General features: G+C 43.1%; 1 protein-coding gene across 1 annotated transcript in view; it reads left to right on the top strand.

Moving 5' to 3' along the window:
- Window positions 1–20,356, top strand: part of LOC127919548 (NACHT, LRR and PYD domains-containing protein 12-like) — a 42,383-nt gene extending 22,027 nt beyond the window's left edge. Inside the window, 11 exon segments of the mRNA XM_052503289.1 lie at window positions 13–243; window positions 8,537–8,653; window positions 8,838–8,956; window positions 9,366–11,163; window positions 11,407–11,549; window positions 11,552–11,582; window positions 12,600–12,773; window positions 16,535–16,708; window positions 18,641–18,814; window positions 19,033–19,079; window positions 19,441–20,356. Of these exon segments, the coding sequence (XP_052359249.1) occupies window positions 29–243; window positions 8,537–8,653; window positions 8,838–8,956; window positions 9,366–11,163; window positions 11,407–11,549; window positions 11,552–11,582; window positions 12,600–12,773; window positions 16,535–16,708; window positions 18,641–18,814; window positions 19,033–19,079; window positions 19,441–19,994 (3,546 nt within the window). The 5' untranslated portion in view covers window positions 13–28 and the 3' untranslated portion in view covers window positions 19,995–20,356.
- Window positions 20,357–20,726: the final 370 nt, after the last annotated feature.

The following is a 20,726-nucleotide window of genomic DNA, read 5'->3' as shown; positions in this document are numbered from 1 at the left end:
ATCTCTGTTTAGGGCTCAGTGCTATAAAATGAGTCTCTCTGGGGAGAGAGAGGAGGGGAGCCCTGCCTCTAAAATGAATCTCTCTGGGGAGAGAGAGGAGGGGGTCCCTGCCTCTAAAATGAATCTCTCTGGGGAGAGAGAGGGGGTCCCTGCCTCTAAAATGAATCTCTCTGGGGAGAGAGAGGAGGGGGTCCCTGCCTCTAAAATGAATCTCTCTGGGGAACATGACACCAAAGCTAAGAGGTGAGATGACAATTTTGCTTAAGATTTATTATGTTTTTTTCCAAAACACTCTATCCACATTTTTATTGAACATATCTTTTTTTATTTAGATATGATATTACTGTAAGGAGTGTGTACTGGCGGCAGAGAAGTCAGACGCAGGAGAGCAATAACTGTGTTTCCAAACAGAGCAGTTTTATTAACAAAAAACCCACCCGAAAACTGTACAATCAAACAATGGGTACATAACCCGACACACACCAGGACAGATGAGCACAAACACTTACAATAAACAAACACCGACAAACACATGAGGGGGAACAGAGGGGTAAATACACAACATGTAATTGATGGGATTGGAACCAGGTGTGATGGAAGACAAGACAAAACCAAAGGAAAATGAAAAGAGGATCAACGATGGCTAGAAGGTCGGGGACTTCGACCGCCAAATGAACAAGGGCCAACTTCGGCGGAAGTCGTGACAGTACCCCCCCAGCTCCAGACAACCCGGAGGGCGAAGCGCAGGGCGATCCAGACGAAGACGGTGGAACTCCTGCAGCATAGATGGGTCCAACACGTCCTCGACCGGAACCCAGCACCTCTCCTCCGGGCCGCCTCGAATGGAGCGAACAGAGTACGCCTGATGCCAAGGCGCCAGAACCGGCTGGTACCCCAGTACGCACTGGAAGGGAGAGAGGTTAGAGGAGGAGGGGCGGAGCGAGTTCTGTGCCATCTCGGCTCAGGGCACGAACGCCGCCCACTCCCCTGGCCAGGACAGGCAATAGGACCACCGAAACCTACCCACATCCTGGTTCACTCTCTCCACCTGCCCATTACTCTCGGGGCGAAACCCTGAAGTAAGACTGATCGAGACACCCAGACTTTCCATGAACGCCTTCCAGACCCTAGACGTGAACTGGGGATCCGATGAGACACTATATCCTCAAGCACCCAGTTGTGCCAGAAGACGTGTGTAAACAAGGCCTACTTAACTATACCTCACAGTGATCAGATTCAGCCCCCGATTGTCAATACATGGGTGCAGATCTCCCTCCTCCTTCACAAAACAGAAACTCGAGGAGGTGGGTGAAGTGGAGGACCGAATGTACCCCTGACACAGTGATTCAGAGACATACGTTTCCATAGCCTCCGTCTCCGCCTGTGAGAGGGGATACACGTGACTCCTGGGAAGTGCAGCGCAATCGCACAATCGCCCCGTCAATGAGGTGGTAATTGAGTCGCCTTCTTTTTAGAGAAGGCGAGAGACAAATCGAAATATTCAGGGGGAATGCGGGGAAAACTCAGGGAAAGTGATATACAAACATATGTGCAACAGAGGGCTCTGGGAGAGAATGGTGCCGGATCACCCTGGGTGACGCCAGAGCGCCCTGCCAGCTGCCTCGATCCCCAAAGGAACCAACCTGGCACCGACCGGCAGTGTGACCTCTGTGGCCACAGATGGAGCACGAGCGGGAACCCCCTCCGGTCTCCCTGCACACTGCCCCTCCCAGCTCCATTGGGTATCGGAGAGGGGGTGCGGGAGGATGGAACCATCAGACCCTGATCAGAATGTCCGCGGGTGGCCAGCAGGTTGACCAGCCGGGATGGACAGGTCCACCAGCTGGTCGAACGTGAGGGTAGTGTCTCTGCAGGCCAACCCCCGACGGATGTCCTCGTGCAGACTGCAGCGGTAATGGTCGATCAGGGTCCTGTCGCTCCATCCCGCGCCGGCAGCAAGGGTCCTAAACTCCAGGGCAAACTCCTGTGCACTCCTCGTATCCTGCCTCAGATGGAAGAGGAGCTCACCCGCCGCTCTACCCTCAGGCGGGTGGTCGAAGATTGCCCGGAAACGGTGGGTGAACTCCTCAAACTGGTCCAACGCCGCATCTCCCTCTCTCCACACGGCGTTGGCTCACTCGAGGGCTTTCCCGGTGAGGCACGAGATGAGGGCAGACACCCTCTCACGGCGATGGAGCCGGGTGGACGGTGGCCAGGTATAGGTCCAGTTGAAGAAGGCAGCCTTTCCGTCGTATTCCTGGGGCAGGGAGAGACGAATCCCACTGGGACCAGGAGGAAGAGGGGCGCTCAGAGAAGACCCCGGTTGTGCTGGTGGAGGCGCTGGAAGAACTCCCTGTCTCTCCCAGCGGTACATAGTCTGGACATCCCAGTCCATGGCGGTGCCAAGATGGTGGAACATTGCTGCGTGCTCTCGGACGCACTCCTCCACCCCTACACCCGGGGTACCTGCTCCTGTTGACTCCAAAGTCTGGTCGGTGATTCTGTAAGGGGTGTGTACTGGCGGCAGAGAAGTCAGACGCAGGAGAGCAAAAACTGTGTTTCCAAACGGTGCAGTTTAATAACAAAAAAAACAGAACAATCAAATAATGAATAAATAACCCAACACCCACCAGGACAGACGAGCACTTACAATAAACAATCACCCACAAGGACATGAGGGGGAACAGAGGGGTAAATACACACCAGGACAGACGAGCACAAGCACTACAATAAACAATCACCCACAAGGACACTACAATAAACAATCACCCACAGACGAGCACAAGCACTACAATAAACAATCAAGGACATGAGGGGGAACAGAGGGGTAAATACACACCAGGACAGACGAGCACAAGCACTACAATAAACAATCACCCACAAGGACATGAGGGGAACAGAGGGGTAAATACACACCAGGACAGACGAGCACAAGCACTACAATAAACAATCACCCACAAGGACATGAGGGGGAACAGAGGGGTAAATACACACAGGACAGACGAGCACAAGCACTACAATAAACAATCACCCACAAGGACATGAGGGGAACAGAGGGGTAAATACACACCAGGACAGACGAGCACAAGCACTACAATAAACAATCACCCACAAGGACATGAGGGGGAACAGAGGGGTAAATACACACCAGGACAGACGAGCACAAGGGGGGGGAACAGAGGGGTAAATACACACCAGGACAACAGAGGGGTAAATACACACCAGGACAGACGAGCACAAGCACTACAATAAACAATCACCCACAAGGACATGAGGGGGAACAGGGGGTAACAGGGACGGTAAATAAACAATCACCCACAAGGACACAGAGGGGTAAATACACAAGCACTACAATAAACAATCACCCACAAGGACATGAGGGGGAACAGAGGGGTAAATACACACAGGACAGGACAGACAGACACAAAGCACTACAATAAACAATCACCCACAAGGACATGAGGGGGAACAGAGGGGTAAATACAGACCAGGACAGACGAGCACAAGCACTAAATAAACAATCACCCACAAGGACATGAGGGGGAACAGAGGGGTAAATACACACCAGGACAGACGAGCACAAGCACTAATAAACAATCACCCACAAGGACATGAGGGGAACAGAGGGGTAAATACACACCAGTAATTGATGGATTACAATACACACCAGGACAGACGAGCACAAGACAGACAAAAAACAATCACCCACAAGGACATGGAGGGGGAACAGAGGGGTGGACAGACGAGCACAAGCAACCCACAAGGACATGAGGGGGAACAGAGGGGTAAATACACACCAGGACAGATGAGCACAAGCACTTAAACAATCACCCACAAAGACATGGGGGGAACAGAGGGGTAAATACACACCAGGACAGACATGTTCAAACACTACAATAAACAATCACCCACAAGGACATGGGGGAACAGAGGGGAATCACCCACAAGGATATGGGGGAAACAGAGGGTTAAATACACAACATGTAATTGATGGGATTGGAACCAGGTGTGATACAAGACCAGACAAAACCAAAGGAAAATGAAAAGAGGATCAGCGATGGCTAGAAGGTCGGGGACTTCGACCGCCGAACGAACATGGAGATGGACCAACTTCGGCAGAAGTCGTGCCAATTACTGTTCTCTGATTTTGTCACGTTCGTTGAATGGAGGAGACCAAGGCGCAGCGTGATATGAATACATGTTATATTTTAATAAAGACGGACATTAAACAAACTACAAAAACAACCAAACGAACGTGAAGCTTTACTATAAATGTGCAGACACAGGCAACTAGACATAGACAATAACCCACGAAATACCCAAAGAAGATGGCTGCCTAAATATGGTTCCCAATCAGAGACAACGATAAACAGCTGCCTCTAATTGAGAACCAATCTAGGCAACCATAGACATACATAAACACCGAGATAGTAAACACCCCCATAAACATACAAAGTCCCTAGACAGTACAAAAACACATACATAACCCTTGTCACACCCTGACCTAACCAAAATAATAAAATAAAACAAAGAATACTAAGGTCAGGGTGTGACAGATTTGTTTTATTTTTATCAATCATTCAATACAATTTCATTATAAAGCTCTTCTTACATCAGCTGATGTCACACAGTGCTGTATAGAAACCCAGACTAAAACCCCAAACAGCAAGCAATGCAGGTGTAGATGCATGGTGACTAGGAAGAACTCAATAGAAAGGCCAAAACCTTGGAAGAAACCTAGAGAGGAACCAGGCTATGAGGGGTGGCCAGTCCTCTTCTGGCTGTGCCGGATGGAGATTATAACAGAACATGGCCAGTATGTTCATAGATGACCAGCAGGGTCAAATAATAATAATCACAGTGGTTATAGAGGGTGCATCAGGTCAGCACCTCAGGAGTAGATGTCAGTTGGATTTTCATTGCCAATCATTCAGACTATCTCTACCACACCTGCTGTCTCTAGAGAGTTTTAAACGGCAGGTCTGGGACAGGTAGCACGTCCGGCGAACAGGTCAGGGTTCCAAAGAACAGAACAGTTGAAACCAGCTGGACTGGGGACAGCAAGGAGTCATCAGGACAGGTAGTCCTGAGGCATGTTCCTAGGGCTCAGGTCCTCCAAGAGAAAGAGAGAGAGAGAGAAAGAGAGAAAAAGTGAGAGAGAATTAGAAAGAGAGAAAAATGGAAAGAGAGAGAGAGAGAATTAGAAAGAGAGAAAAATAGAAAGAGAGAATTAGAGAGAGCATACTCAAATTCACACAGGACACCGGATAAGACAGGAGAAATACTCCAGATATAACAGACTGTGCCTAGCCCCCCGACACATAAACTATTGCAGCATAAATGCTGGAGGCTGAGACAGGAAGGGTCAGGAGACATTGTGGCCCCGTCTGACAATAACCCGGACAGGGCGAAACAGGCAGAATATGTTTTATTTATTTTTATTTCACCTTTATTTAACCAGGTAGGCAAGTTGAGAACAAGTTCTCATTTACGATTGCGACCTGGCCAAGATAAAGCAAAGCAGTTCGACACAAACAACAACACAGAGTTACACATGGAGTAAAACAAACATACAGTCAATAATACAGTAGAAAAATAAGTCTATATACAATGTGAGCAAATGAGGTGAGATAAGGGAGGTAAAAAAAGGCCATGGTGGCGAAGTAAATACAATATAGCAAGTAAAACACTGGAATGGTAGATTTGCAGTGGAAGAATGTGCAAAGTAAAATAATGGGGTGCAAAGGAGCAAAATAAATAAATAAATAAAATAAATACAGTAGGGAAAGAGGTAGTTGTTTGGGCTAAATTATAGGTGGGCTATGTACAGGTGCAGTAATCTGTGAGCTGCTTTGACAGCTGGTGCTTAAAGTTAGTGAGGGAGATAAGTGTTTCCAGTTTCAGAGATTTTTGTAGTTTGTTCCAGTCATTGGCAGCAGAGAACTGTAAGGAGAGGCGGCCAAAGGAAGAATTGTTTTTGGGGGTGACCAGAGAGATATACCTGCTGGAGTGCGTGCTACAGGTGGGGGATGCTATGGTGACCAGCGAGCTGAGATAAGGGGGACTTTACCTAGCAGGGTCTTGTAGATGACCTGGAGCCAGTGGGTTTGGCGACGAGTATGAAGCAAGGGCGTACAGGTTGCAGAGGTGGGTATGGGGCTTTGGTGACAAAACGGATGGCTATTTTGTAAATGACATCGCCGAAGTCGAGGATCGGTAGGATGGTCTGTTTTACGAGGGTATGTTTGGCAGCATGATTGAAGGATGCTTTGTAATAGGAAGCCAATTCTAGATTTAACTTTGGATTTGAGATGTTTGATGTGAGTCTGGAAGGAGAGTTTACAGTCTAACCAGACACCTAGGTATTTGTAGTTGTCCACATATTCTAAGTCAGAACCGTCCAGAGTAGTGATGCTGGATGGGCGGGCAGGTGCAGGCAGCGATCGGTTGAAGAGCATGCATTTAGATAAACTTGTATTTAAGAGTAGTTGGAGGCCACGGAAGGAGAGTTGTATGGCATTGAAGCTCGTCTGGAGGGTTGTTAACACAGTGTCCAAATAAGGTCCAGAAGTGATATGCGTATGTGGTTGTCTCACCTAGATAGCTAGAGATAAATGCACTTACAGATGCCATATCTTAATTTCACATAATTTCTCACATCAGGAAAATAATCCTTAAGCATCAGGAAATTGTTTCATAAACAAATGATGAGGTGTTGAGTAATACTACAATCGGCTGGAAATATTGAGGTTTGACATGCTTGGTAAATAAAAATGCAAACTAAATCAAGATTTGAAAACATTGCACACGTTAGGCTACACGTGATTTTAAATATATTGAGACAAATTTATGACCGTAGTCTACAAGTAAAAAAATAAATCTTTATTGATTGAACATGAAATATATTTCAAAATGATTGAAATAGGCCTGTAGCAAACTGGTTCAATTTTAATGCAGACATCGCAGTTTTCATTTGAAGCATAATTTTATATTTTGCTTGTTTGTATCAATTACTGAAGACATTGGCAATTTTGTTCCGAGAGATAATCACAGAGAGACCAAGGTTCTAAGGTAAACTTTTCTAAACCGGACCCAGGATAAGAATATTTGCAAGTGACTAAATTGTCAAATGCAAATGTTTTAAAAACAGATCTCATATTACTGTACAGAATTAAATTTATTGTGACAATATATATATTATTGTCACAAAGAAAATAAAACTGTATTGATTGAAAATTAAATATATTCAAATGTAATGAATAACAATTTATTACATTAGAGTGTCTTATTACATGAGAGTGTTTTCATTTGAGGCAGATGTTATATATCAAATATATTTTAAACAAATATGATGACATAGTGAAGAAAACACATCAATTGCTTTCATAATTTCTTCTTTTTCTAATTTCTTTAATGTACTACTCAACTCCAGCCACTTTAATAATGGGAATTGATGGGAAATGATGTAAGATATATCACTAGCCACTTTAAACAATGCTACCTAATATAATGTTTACTTACCCTACATTATTCATCTCATATTATATGTCACAGAATTGACCTTTATTTCCTGTGTTTTGTATTTAGTTAGTATGGTCAGGGCGTGAGTCTGGGTTTAACAGTCAAATGTTTGAATTTCAATTTATTACATTAGAGTGTCTTTCTAATCAGAGGCAGGTGTCATTGAGTTGTCTCTGATGTGATAATATACTCAAATATATTTTAAACAAATATGTTTGACATAGGTGATTGTTCACTGTCAATTGTCTTTGCACCAGATTTCTGTTTTATTTTAATTTCTTTAATTTTTACTAGTCAGTTGTTCATTTAATAATGGGAATTGAAAAGAAATGATGGACAATTATCACTAGCCACTTTAAACAATGCTACCTAATATAATGTTTACTTACCCTACATTATTCATCTCATATGTATACGTATATACTGTACTCTATATCATCTACTGCATCTTTATGTAATACATGTATCACTAGCCACTTTAAACAATGCTACCTAATATAATGTTTACATAGCCTACATTATTAATCTCATATGCATATGTATATACTGTACTCTATATCATCTACTGCATCCTTATGTAATACATGTATCACTAGCCACTTTAACTATGCCACTTTGTTTACATACTCATCTCATATGTATATACTGTACTCGATACCATCTACTGTATCTTGCCTATGCTGCTCTGTACCATCACTCATTCATATATCTTTATGTACATATTCTTTATCCCCTTACACTTGTGTGTATAAGACAGTAGTTTTGGAATTGTTAGTTAGATTACTTGTTGGTTATTACTGCATGGTCGGAACTAGAAGCACAAGCATTTCGCTACACTCGCATTAACATCTGCTAACCATGTGTATGTGACAAATAAAATTTGAATTGATTTGATTTGATACTAGCATTTCCCAAAAATGGATATATATCATTTTGGAAGGAAACGTTTCTCATGTTTCTCCATCTGAGCTTAGAGTAAATGAGATTCCTAATGTTTGTCTCTGTTGTGTTGAAGTCCAATCAAGCAGGAGAGACCAGCCTCCCCTGTACCCAGCTGTGTGTCCATGAATAGTGGCTGTTCTATGCTTGAACCTATAACATTTAGAGAGGGAGACTTTTCTAATGAACAAAGGTAAGAAGAACTCATGGGTCATGGTCAGTGAGTTAAACAACACTGTCTCTAGGCATTTCTGCTCTCTCATTTTCCCATTTATTTTTGTGGTGTTCATAATCCATAGGCTAATCCTTTTTTCAATTTTCATAGCCTTAAAACAATATTTAACAAACACAACATTCCCTGTCTGTGTGATTCTTAGTCCAGAACTCCCAGAAGACTTTGAGAGTCAGAGGGAGGATGAGGAAGTGGTGAATGCTGAAGATGAGAAGCAGGATAGCAGTGCCATAGAGAGGGACATTTCTGACACACTGGAGAAAAGTAAAAGCTGTCTGCCTCATGTTGATTGCTGTTTTGTAACAAACATTTAAAAGCTGTAGCTAAAGTACAGATAAAGTAGCTGTGTAACTCAATGATATTGTAGAAGCCTTAACACAACCCCTAGTGACCTTATCAAATAACAGGAGGGATGTGTTGTGTTGATTAATTTAGTCAGAAAGAGGAGAGATGAGAGATAGACAGAGACACAACATTAATGATAATATCAGTAATACAAATAATACAAATACACTCTGTCACTCCAGTGTGCAATGATTATGAAAACACTTAAACATTTATACAGTCAGTTAAGAGAAGAAAATATTATAATGTACAACTTTATAACACATTCCTACAATACTGTAGGCATATAAAACAGACATATTATTAATATCCTCTGTGTTATTTCTAGATTCAGACGAGCTTGCTGTGATTTGCCAACGTGAACTGAAATCTAATCTAAAGAAGACATTTCAATGTGTATTTGAGGGGGTCGCTAAACAAGGAAACCCAACACTTCTCAATAAGATCTACACAGAGCTCTACATCACAGAGGGTGGAACAGGAGAGGTCAATAATGAACATGAGCTGAGACAGATTGAGACAACAACCAGGAAACAAGCAAGATCAGAGACTGCAATCAAATGTAATGACATCTTCAAACCCTTAAGTGGACAAGACAAACCTATCAGAACTGTGCTGACAAAGGGAGTCGCTGGCATTGGAAAAACAGTCTCTGTGCAGAAGTTCATTCTGGACTGGGCTGAAGGAAAAGCAAATCAGGATGTCCAATTTGTATTTTCATTCCCTTTTCGGGAGTTGAATTTGATGAAAGAGGAAAAACACAATTTGATTGAACTTCTCAATCACTTCTCAATGGAAACCAAAGAATCAAGATTCTCCAACTATGACAAGTACAAAGTTCTGTTCATCTTTGATGGTCTGGATGAGTGCCGACTGCCCCTAGACTTCCAGAAAAACAAGATCTGTTGTGACGTCACAGAGTCAACCTCAGTGGATGTTCTGCTGACAAATCTTATCAAGGGAAATCTGCTTCCCTCTGCTCTCCTCTGGATAACTACCCGACCTGCAGCAGCCAATCAGATCCCTTCAGGGTGTGTTGACCAGGTGACAGAGGTACGAGGGTTCAATGACCCACAGAAGGAGGAGTACTTCAGGAAGAGATTCAGTGATGAGGACCTGGCCAGCAGTATCATCTCACACATAAAGACATCAAGGAGCCTCCACATCATGTGCCACATTCCAGTCTTCTGTTGGATTTCTGCAACAGTCCTTGAACACATGCTGAAGCATAAGAGAGAAGAGATGCCCAAGACTCTGACTGAGATGTACACACACCTTGTGGTGTTTCATACCAAACAGAAGAATGAAAAGTATCTTGGGAAAGAAGAGACAGGTCCACACTGGAATAAAGAGAGCATTCTGTCACTGGGAAAACTGGCTTTTCAACAGCTTGTGAAGGGCAATCTGATTTTCTATGAAGAAGACCTGAAGGAGGCTGGCATTGATGTCAATGAAGCCTCAGTGTATTCAGGATTGTGCACACAGCTCTTTAAAGAGGAATGTGGGCTGTACCAGGACAAGGTGTACTGCTTTGTGCATCTGAGCATTCAAGAGTTTCTGGCTGCTCTATATGTATTCCTCTCATTCATCAACAACAATGAGAATCTAATGGCCAAACCGCAATCAACATCCAGCAACTTTCTTGCTCTGTTCAGAGACAGGCGTGAAGTTACTTTCTACAAGAGAGCTGTGGATGAAGCCTTACAAAGTGAGACGGGAAACCTGGACCTTTTCCTCCGCTTCCTTCTGGGCCTCTCACTGGAGTCCAATCAGAAGCACTTAGGAGGTCTACTGACAAAGACAAGAAGCAGCTCACAGAGCCATGAAGAAACAGTCAAGTACATCAAGGAGAAGATCAGGGAGAATCCTTCTCCAGAGAGGTGCATGAATCTGTTCCACTGTCTGAATGAACTGAATGACCATTCTCTAGTGGAGGAGATCCAAAGATACCTGAGATCAGGAAGTCACTCTAGAGGCAAACTGTCACCTGCACAGTGGTCAGCTCTGGTCTTTGTGTTGCTGACTTCAGAAAAGGAGCTGGATGTGTTTGACCTGAAGAAATACTCCAGATCAGAGGAAGGTCTTCTAAGGCTGCTGCCAGTGATCAAAGCCTCCAGAGCTGCTCTGTGAGTACATAGAATTACATTTAGGAATAAATATTTACTTCAGAGAAAAATATGTATTATTGATAAACATACTGAATCAATGCATTGATGTTCACATTAGTATAACAATGTGAACATAACATTCTAGGAGACTGAAGATGAATCTGTATGTTTTTTGAGAGACTAAACCTAATGCCATTGTCCTTCTACACTATGTGTTAAATGAACAGTGTGTTTGTGAAATCATGATGTTCTCTCTGTCAGGCTGTCAAGCTGTGGAGTCACAGAGAAAAGTTGTGCTTCTCTGGCTTCTGAAGTTCTGAAGTCAAACTCCTCATACCTGAGAGAGCTGGATCTGAGTAACAATGACCTGAAGGATTCAGGAGTGAAGCTGCTCTCTGTTGGACTGGGAATCCCCACTGTAAACTGGAGACTCTGAGGTCAGTAAATAATGTACTGTATGTATAATGTATTGTAACGTTATTTTTATGCACACATGACTGTAAGTCCCGTTTTATATTATAATTATCATATTATATTATAATGTATTGTGTTATTTTTAAGTCCCTTTTATTATAAATAAGAATATAATGTGTTTCTCAACACTTCCATATTTAATATAGATGCTACCATGATTGTAGCCTTCCTCAGGGAATCGTGAATAATTATGGGTGAGAAAATTACAGATGCACAAATATCATACACCCAAAAAATGCTAACCTCCCCTTTTATTGTAATGGTGAGAGAGGTTAGCTGTCTTGGGGGTATGATATTTGTGTTTCTAACTTTCTCACCCATCATTATTCACAATTAATTCAGGACTATCCATAATCATGGTAGCATCCACAATAATGTAGAAGTGTTTCTAAACATATTCTATTCTTATTTATAATAAAAATGACTCCAAAATAACACAATACATTATTCACCATTCATTTATACTGGGCACAAAATAATCTGACACACAACCAAAACAAACAGCAAATGCATCCAACAAGTTTGTAGAGTCACAAGCTTGATGTAATAGTTGCATGCCAGGAATATGTCATTTTCTAAACAGATCAACCTATATGGATGAAAAAAGCCTCAAATTACAGATAGTCTGCACGTCAGCATCACAGTCATTGTATCATTTCAAATCCAAAGTGCAGGAGTACAGAGCCAAAACAACAACACGTGTCACTGTCCCAATTTATGTCAGGTTTTATTATTTTTGGGAGGCAAAAGTTAGAATTCTTCATCCACTTTGGCATTAGTGTGTTTCGTGTAGATCATTGACAAAAAATGTTTTTTATTTTTATCCCACTTTGTAACACAACAAAATGTGGAAAAGTCATAGGGGTGAATCATTTCTGAATGCACTGTATCAGGTTTAAGGACACTGATATATCTAAAAGTCTTTTCACCACCAAAGAATAGCAGTGTGATTAAAAATATATATGTTTTACTCCTTGCAGGCTGTCAGGCTGTCTAGTCACAGAAGAAGGCTGTGCTTCTCTGGTCTCAGATCTGAAGTCAAACCCCTCACACCTGAGCGAGCTGGATCTGAGTAACAATGACCTGAAGGATTCAGGAGTGAAGCTGCTTTCTGCTGGGCTGGGAAATCCCCACTGTAAACTGGAGACTCTGAGGTCAGTATTCCTGTAGTTAGTCAACAAGTGATAACTGTTCACCAGATCCTCAACAGGCACACACAGTCCACACCATACAGTATGTGTTTGGACAGTGAAGCTCACAGTTTTAAATGTGTTGCTCTGCTCCAGCATTTTGGATTTGAGATGTTTCATATTAGGCGACAGTACATAATGTCCGTTTTTATTTGAGGGTATTTATACATCTGTTTTACCGATTAGAAATGAATCACTTTATATATCTAGTCCTCCCATTTGGAGAAGTTGTAATTATTTGGACAAATTCATTTTGTCAAAAGTTTAGTATTTGGTCCCATACTCTTTCCCTGCAGTCATCCGGCGCCGACAGAGATGGCCGCCTCGCTTCACGTTCCTAGGAATCTATGCAGTATTTTGTTTCTTTACGTGTTATTTCTTACATTGTTACCCCAGGAAATCTTAGGTTTTATTACATACAGACGGGAGGAACTACTGGATATAAGAGCAACGTCAACTCACCATCATTACGACCAGGAATACGACTTTCCCGAAGTGGATCCTGTGTTTTGCCCACCACCCGTGACAATGGATCGGATCCCAGCCGGCGAACCAAAACACCGATGCCGTGAAAGGGGCAGACGAAGCGGTCTTCTGGTCAGGCTCCGGAGACGGGCATATCGCGCACCGCTCCCGAGTATACTACTAGCCAACGTCCAGTCTCTTGACAACAAGGTAGAAGAAATCCGAGCAAGGGTAGCATTCCAGAGGGACATCAGAGACTGTAACTTACTTTGCTTCACGGAAACATGGCTCACTCGAGACATGCTATCGGAGTCGGTACAGCCAGCTGGTTTCTTCACGCATCGCTCTGACAGAAACAAGCATTTTTCTGGTAAGAAGAGGGGCGGGGGGTTGCCTTATGATTAACGAGACGTGGTGTGATCATAACAACACACAGGAACTCAAGACCTTCTGTTCACCTGACTTAGAATTCCTCACAATCAAATGTCAAGCACATTATCTACCAAGAGAATTCTCTCCGATTATAATCACAGCCGCATATATTCCCCCCCAAGCAGACACATCAATGGCCCTGAACAAACTTTATTTGACTCTGTGTAAACTGGAAACCACATATCCTGAGGCTGCATTCATTGTAGCTGGGGATTTTAACAAGGCTAATCTGAAAACAAGACTTTCTAAATTCTATCAGCATATCGATTGTGCTACCAGGACTGGTAAAACCCTTGATCATTGTTATTTGAACTTCCGCAACGCATATAAGGCCCTACCCCATACTCCTTTCAGAAAAGCTGACCACGACTCCATTTTGTTGCTCCCTGCCTATGGACAGAAACTAAAACAGGAAGCTCCCGCGCTCAGGTCTGTTCAACGGTGGTCCGACCAATCTGATTCCAGGCTTCAAGATTGATTCGATCACGTGGATTGGGATATGTTCCGCATTGAGTCAAACAACAACATTGACGAATACGCTGATTCGGTGAGCGAGTTCATTAGCAAGTGCATTGGCAATGTTGCACCCACAGCAACTATTAAAACATTCCCAAACCAGAAACTGTGGATTGAAGGCAGCATTCGTGCGAAACTGAAAGCGCGAACCACTGCTTTTAACCAGGGCAAGGTGACCGGAAACATGACCGAATACAAACAGTGTAGCTGTTCCCTCCGCAAGGCAATCAAACAAGCTAAGCATCAGTATTGAGACAAAGTAGAGTCGCAATTCAACGGCTCAGACACAAGAGGTATGTGGCAGGGTCTACAGTCAATCACGGATTACAAAAAGAATACCAGCCCCATCGCGGACCAGGATGTCTTGCTCCCAGACAGACTAAACAACTTCTTTGCTCGCTTTGAGGACAATACAGTGCCACTGACACGGCCCGCTACCAAAACCTGTGGACTCTCCTTCACTGCAGCAGACGTGAGTAAAACATTTAAACGTGTTAGCCTTCGCAAGGCTGCAGGCCCAGACGGCATCCCGAGCCACGTCCTCAGAACATGCGCAGACCAGCTGGCTGGGGTGTTTACGGACAATTTCAATCAATCCTTATCCCAGTCTGCTGTTCCCACATGCTTCAAGAGGGCCACCATTGTTCCTGTTCCCAAAAAAGCTACGGTAACTGAGCTAAACGACTACCGCCCCATAGCACTCACTCCTGTCAACATGAAGTGCTTTGAGAGACTAGTCAAGGACCATATCACCTCCCCCCTACCTGACACCCTCAACCCACTCCAATTTGCTTACCGCCCCAATAGGTCCACAGACGACACAATCGCAACCACACTGCACACTGCCCTAACCCATCTGGACAAGAGGAATACCTATGTGAGAATGCTGTTCATCGAGCTCAGCATTTAACGTCAACATAGTACCCTCCAAACTCGTCATCAAGCCTGAGACCCTGGGTCTCGACCCCACCCTGTGCAACTGGGTACTGGACTTCCTGACGGGCCGCCCCCAGGTGGTGACGGTAGGTAACAACATCTCCACCCCACTGATCCTCAACACTAGGGACCAACAAGGGTGCGTTCTAAGCCCTCCCTTGTACTCCCTGTTCACCCATGACTGCGTGGCCATGCACACCTCCAACTCAATCATCAAGTTTGCAGACGAAACGACAGTGGTAGGCTTGACTACCAACAACGACGAGACGGCCTACAGGGAGGAGGTGAGGGCCCTCAGAGTGTGGTGTCAGGAAAATAACCTCACACTCAACGTCAACAAAACAAAGGAGATGATCGTGGACTTCAGGAAACTGCAGAGGGAGCACCCCATATCCACATCGACGGGACAGTAATGGAGAGGATAGTACGTTTTAAGTTCCTCGTCGTACACATCACGGACTGAATTGGTCCACCCACACAGACAGCGTGGTGAAGAAGGTGCAGGAGGCTGAAGAAATTCAGCTTGTCACCATAAGCACTCACAAACTTCTACAGATACACAATCGAGAGCATCCTGTCGGGCTGTATCACCGCCTGGTACGGAACTGCTCCGCCCACAACGGTAAAGCTCTTCTAAGGGTAGTGAGGTCTGCACAACGCATCACCGGGGGCAAACTACTTGCCCTCCAGGACACCTACACCACCCGATGTCACAGGAAGGCCAAAAAGATCATTAAGGACAACAACCACCCGAGCCACTGCCTGTTCACCCCGCTATCATCCAGAAGGCGAGGTCAGTACAGGTGCATCAAAGCTGGGACTGAGAGACTGAAAAACAGCTTCTATCTCAAGGCCATCAGACTGTTAAACAGCCACCACTAACATTGAGTGGCTGCTGCCAACACACTGACTCAACTCCAGCCACTTTAATAATGTAAAAATTTATGTAAAAAATGTAAACAAAAACTTTAAACACTTAATATAATGTTTACATACCCTACATTACTCATCTCATATGTATATACTGTACTCGATACCATCTACGGCATCTTGCCTATGTCGTTCTGTACCATCACTTATTCATATATCTTTATGTACATATTCTTCCTCCCTTTACACGGGTGTGTATAAGGTAGTTGTTGTGAAATTGTTAGTTAGATTACTCGTTGGTTATTACTGCATTGTCGGAACTAGAAGCACAAGCATTTCGCTACACTCGCATTAACATCTGCTAACCATGTGTATGTGACCATGTGTATTTGATTTGATTTTGATTTTACATCAAGCTTGTGACTCTACAACCTTGTTGAATTTTCTGTTTGATTTGGTGTTAAATGAACAGTGTGTTTGTAAAATCATGATGACCTCTTTATCAGGCTGTCAGGCTGTGGAGTCACAGAGGAAGGATGTGCTTCTCTGGTCTCAGCTCTGAAGTCAAACCCCTCACACCTGAGAGAGTTGGATCTGAGTAACAATGACCTGAACGATTCAGGAGTGAAGATGCTCTCTGTTGGACTGGGGAATCCCCACTGTAAATTGGATACTCTGAGGTCAGTTAATTAATAATGTATGTACAGTGTATTGGGAAAGTATTCAGACCCCTTGACCTTTTCAACATTTTGTCACGTTACAGACTTATTAAAAATGATCATCAATCTATGTACAATACCCAATAATGACAAAGCAGAAACAGGTTTTTAGACATTTTTGCAAAAGTATTAAAAATAAAAACAGAAATACCTCACATCAGTATTGAGACCATTTGCTATGAGACTCGAAATTGATCTAAAATGCATCCTGTTTCCATTAATCATCCTTGATATGTTTCTAAAACTTGATTGGAGTCCACCTGTAGTAAATTCAATTGATTGGACATGATTTGGAAAGGCACACACCTTTCTATATAAGGTCCCACAATTGACAGTGAATGTCAGAGCAAAAACCAAGCCATGAGGTCAAAGGAATTGTCTGTAGAGTTTTGAGACAGGATTGTGTTGAGGCACAGATCTGGGGAAGGCTACCAAACAATTTCTGCAACATTGAAGGTCCCTAACATTGAAGGTCCCTAAAACACAGTGGCCTTCATCATTTTTAAATTGAAGAAGTTTGGAACCAGCAAGACTCTCCCTCATGCTGGCCGCCCGGCCAAATTGATCGGGGGAGAAGGGCCTTGGTCAGGGAGGGGAACAAGAATCCGATGGTCAGTCTTACAGAGCTCTAGGGTTCCTCTGTGGAGATGGGAGAAACGTCCAGAAGGACAACCATCTCTGCAGCACTCCACCAATCGGGCCTTTATGGTAGTGGCCAGAGGGAAGCCACTCCTCAGTAAAAGGCTCATGAAATCCTGCTTGAAATTTGCCAAAAGGAACCTAAAAACTCTCAGACCATGACAATTAAGATTATCTGGCCTGATGAAACCAAGATTGAACTCTTTGGCCTGAATGCCAAGTGTTACATCTGGAGGAAACCTGATACCATCCCTATGGTAAAGCATGGTGGTGGCAGCATCCTGCTGTGGGGTTATTTATCAGCGGCAGGGACTGTGAGTCTAGTCAGGATCGAGGGAAAGATGAACAGAGCAAACTACAGAGAGATCCTTGATGAAAACCTGCTCCAGAGCACTCAGGACCTCAGCCTTGTGTGAAGGTTCACCTTCCAACAGGGCAAAGACTGTAATCACACAGCCAAGACAACGCAGGAGTGGCTTTGGAACAAGTCTCTGAATGACCTTGAGTGGCTCAACCAGAGCCCAGACTTGAACCCTTTCGAACATCTCTGGAGAGACCTGAAAATAGCTGTGTCGTGACACTCCCCATCCAACCTGACAGATCTTGAGACGGTTTGCAGAGAACAATGGGAGAAACTCCACAAATACAGGTGTGCCAGGCTTGTATCGTCATACCCAAAAAGACTCGAGGCTATAATCGCTGCCAAAGGTCCTTTATTTGTGACTGAGTGAGGGGTGATTTTTCTGTTTTTAATTTTGATATTGATATTTCTGTTTTAAAATTTTTATAAATTTGCAAACATTTCTGTAAACTGTTTTCACTTTGTCATTATGGGGTATTATGAATATATTAAGGATTTGTATGTATTTAATGCATTTTAGAATAAGGCAGTAACATAACATGTGAAAAGGGAAGGGGTCTGAAGACTTTCCCAATGCGCTGTATAATTAATTGTGTTCTTTTATATTTTATTGTCAATAAGAAAATAATATGTTTCTAAACAATTCTACTTTCAATTTAGATGCTACCGTGATTATGTGAATCGTGAATAATGATAGATCGTTGACAAAAAATGACCATTAAATCCATTTTAATCCCACTTTGTGGACACAACACAGTCAAAGGGGTGAACAGTTTCTGAAGGCAGGTTTCAGGACACTGATGTATCTGAACATGTTGTTCAAATATACCGCCACTCTATTTTCAACACCAAAGAAAAACATTGTGATTTTAAAATGATTTGACTATTTTCAGGCTGTCACGCTGTCTAGTCACAGAGGAAGGCTGTGCTTCTCTGGTCTCAGCTCTGAGGTCAAACCCCTCACACCTGAGAGAACTGGACCTGAGCTACAATCACCCAGGAGACTCAGGAGTCAGACTGCTCTCTGCTGGACTGGAGGATCCACACTGCAGACTGGAGAAACTCTGGTATGTAGGGTTTACATCAATGTTCATATCAGACATGTTTATTAGGCTAGTTAAGACAAACATTCTTACCACCCCTTGGACATTGTTATATGCTGACTGTGTGTGTGTCTGTGTGTGTCTGTCTGTTTGCGTGTGTGTACGTGTGTGTGTGTGTGTGCGTGCGTGCGTGTGAGTTCACGTGTATCACTCAATGACTGTTCTTCTGCTTACCACTACAGTGTGGAACATGGTGGAGAGTACACAATGAAACCTGGGCTTAGAAAATGTGAGTGTTGACTGCTGTGAAGAATATGACTAAGAATAAGTCTTAGTTCAAGTTAATTCAAAGTCAAAGACCACCATCATTACTTACTTGGTCATATTAAATATCAGCTGTAGTTCAACAGAAGCAGAAATCAGGGACACCAAAGTTTAGAAAGTTGCTTTGACAATGTGTATGGCGTGTTCGTGTTACATAAGAAAAGTGTGTGTGTGTGTGTGTGTTCATGCATGCATATGTGTGTGTCAAGTTACCTTACTTTATCCGTTAGATACCTAGAAACATCTACATTAAATTAATTAGTGAAAAGTGAGTTCTAATGTGAATGATGATGATTTCTAATATTGTGTCTGGTTTCATCCATCAGATGCCTGTGATCTCACACTGGACCCAAACACAGTAAACAGACACCTCTCTCTGTCTGAGGAGAACAGAAAGGTGACATGTAGGAGACAGGAGCGGCGGTATCCTGATCACCAGGAGAGATTTGAGGACTGTGAACAGGTGCTGTGTAAAGAGGGTCTGACTGGGCGCTGTTACTGGGAGGTAGAGAGGAGTGGAAGAGGGGCTGTTATAGGAGTGACATATAAAGGAATCAGCAGGAGAGGAGAGGGTAATGACTGTGTCATTGGATTCAATGACAGGTCTTGGAGTCTACAATGCTCTGACAACAGTTACTATGCAAGGCACAATGATAATCTCACTACAATAGCCATCCCGTCCTCCAGCTCCCACAGAGTAGGAGTGTATCTGGACTGGCCAGCCGGCACTCTGTCCTTCTACAGAGTCTCCTCTGACACACTGACCCACCTGTACACATTCTACACCACATTCACTGAGCCCCTCTATCCAGGGTTTAGGGTTTGGTATGACTCCTCAGTGTCCCTGTGTCAGGTGGTCCCTGTGTCAAACACAACATGATGTTTCACTCTAATCCTGGTCCTGTTCAGTAAGACACACTGGAGCAACAATGTAGAATATCTCTCTAGTGTGTAAACGTGATTGTAAATATTCATGAATAAACAACATTGACGTTGACAGACATTGTCAACTAGAGTCAGTCATTAATAGAATGAATCACCACACTGTGTTGTAAAAACTGTTTTCATTTAGAAATCACTGATCTTGTTGTGATTGGGCTTCTTGGTGTTTGTACATATTGTTGTCTGTAGAATGTTAATTTGTCAAATTATTGACACAACAATCTTGTTTTTGTTTAAACTCAATTCCACTGAATGAAATGTACATGTGACAGATGTGAATAATAAAGTTAACAAACCAGATGGAAGAAGAGAGATGGAAATGTTTTAATATTGATCACAATATGACAGTACAGTAATAGATGGAAGAAGAGATGGAAATGTTTTAATATTGATCACAATATGACAGTACAGTAATAGATGGAAGAAGAGAGGTGGAAATGTTTTAATATTGATCACAATATGACAGTACAGTAATAGATGGAAGAAGAGAGGTGGAAATGTTTTAATATTGATCAGAATATGACAGTACAGTAATAGATGGAAGAAGAGAGGTGTAAATGTTTTAATATTGATCACAATATGACAGTACAGTAATAGATGGAAGAAGAGAGGTGTAAATGTTTTAATACTGATCAGAATATGACAGTACAGTAATATATTGAAGAAGAGA

This window comes from Oncorhynchus keta, unplaced genomic scaffold, assembly GCF_023373465.1.
Source record: "Oncorhynchus keta strain PuntledgeMale-10-30-2019 unplaced genomic scaffold, Oket_V2 Un_contig_1696_pilon_pilon, whole genome shotgun sequence".
NCBI lineage: Eukaryota > Metazoa > Chordata > Actinopteri > Salmoniformes > Salmonidae > Oncorhynchus > Oncorhynchus keta.
This window is presented reverse-complemented; position numbering and strand designations above follow the sequence as displayed.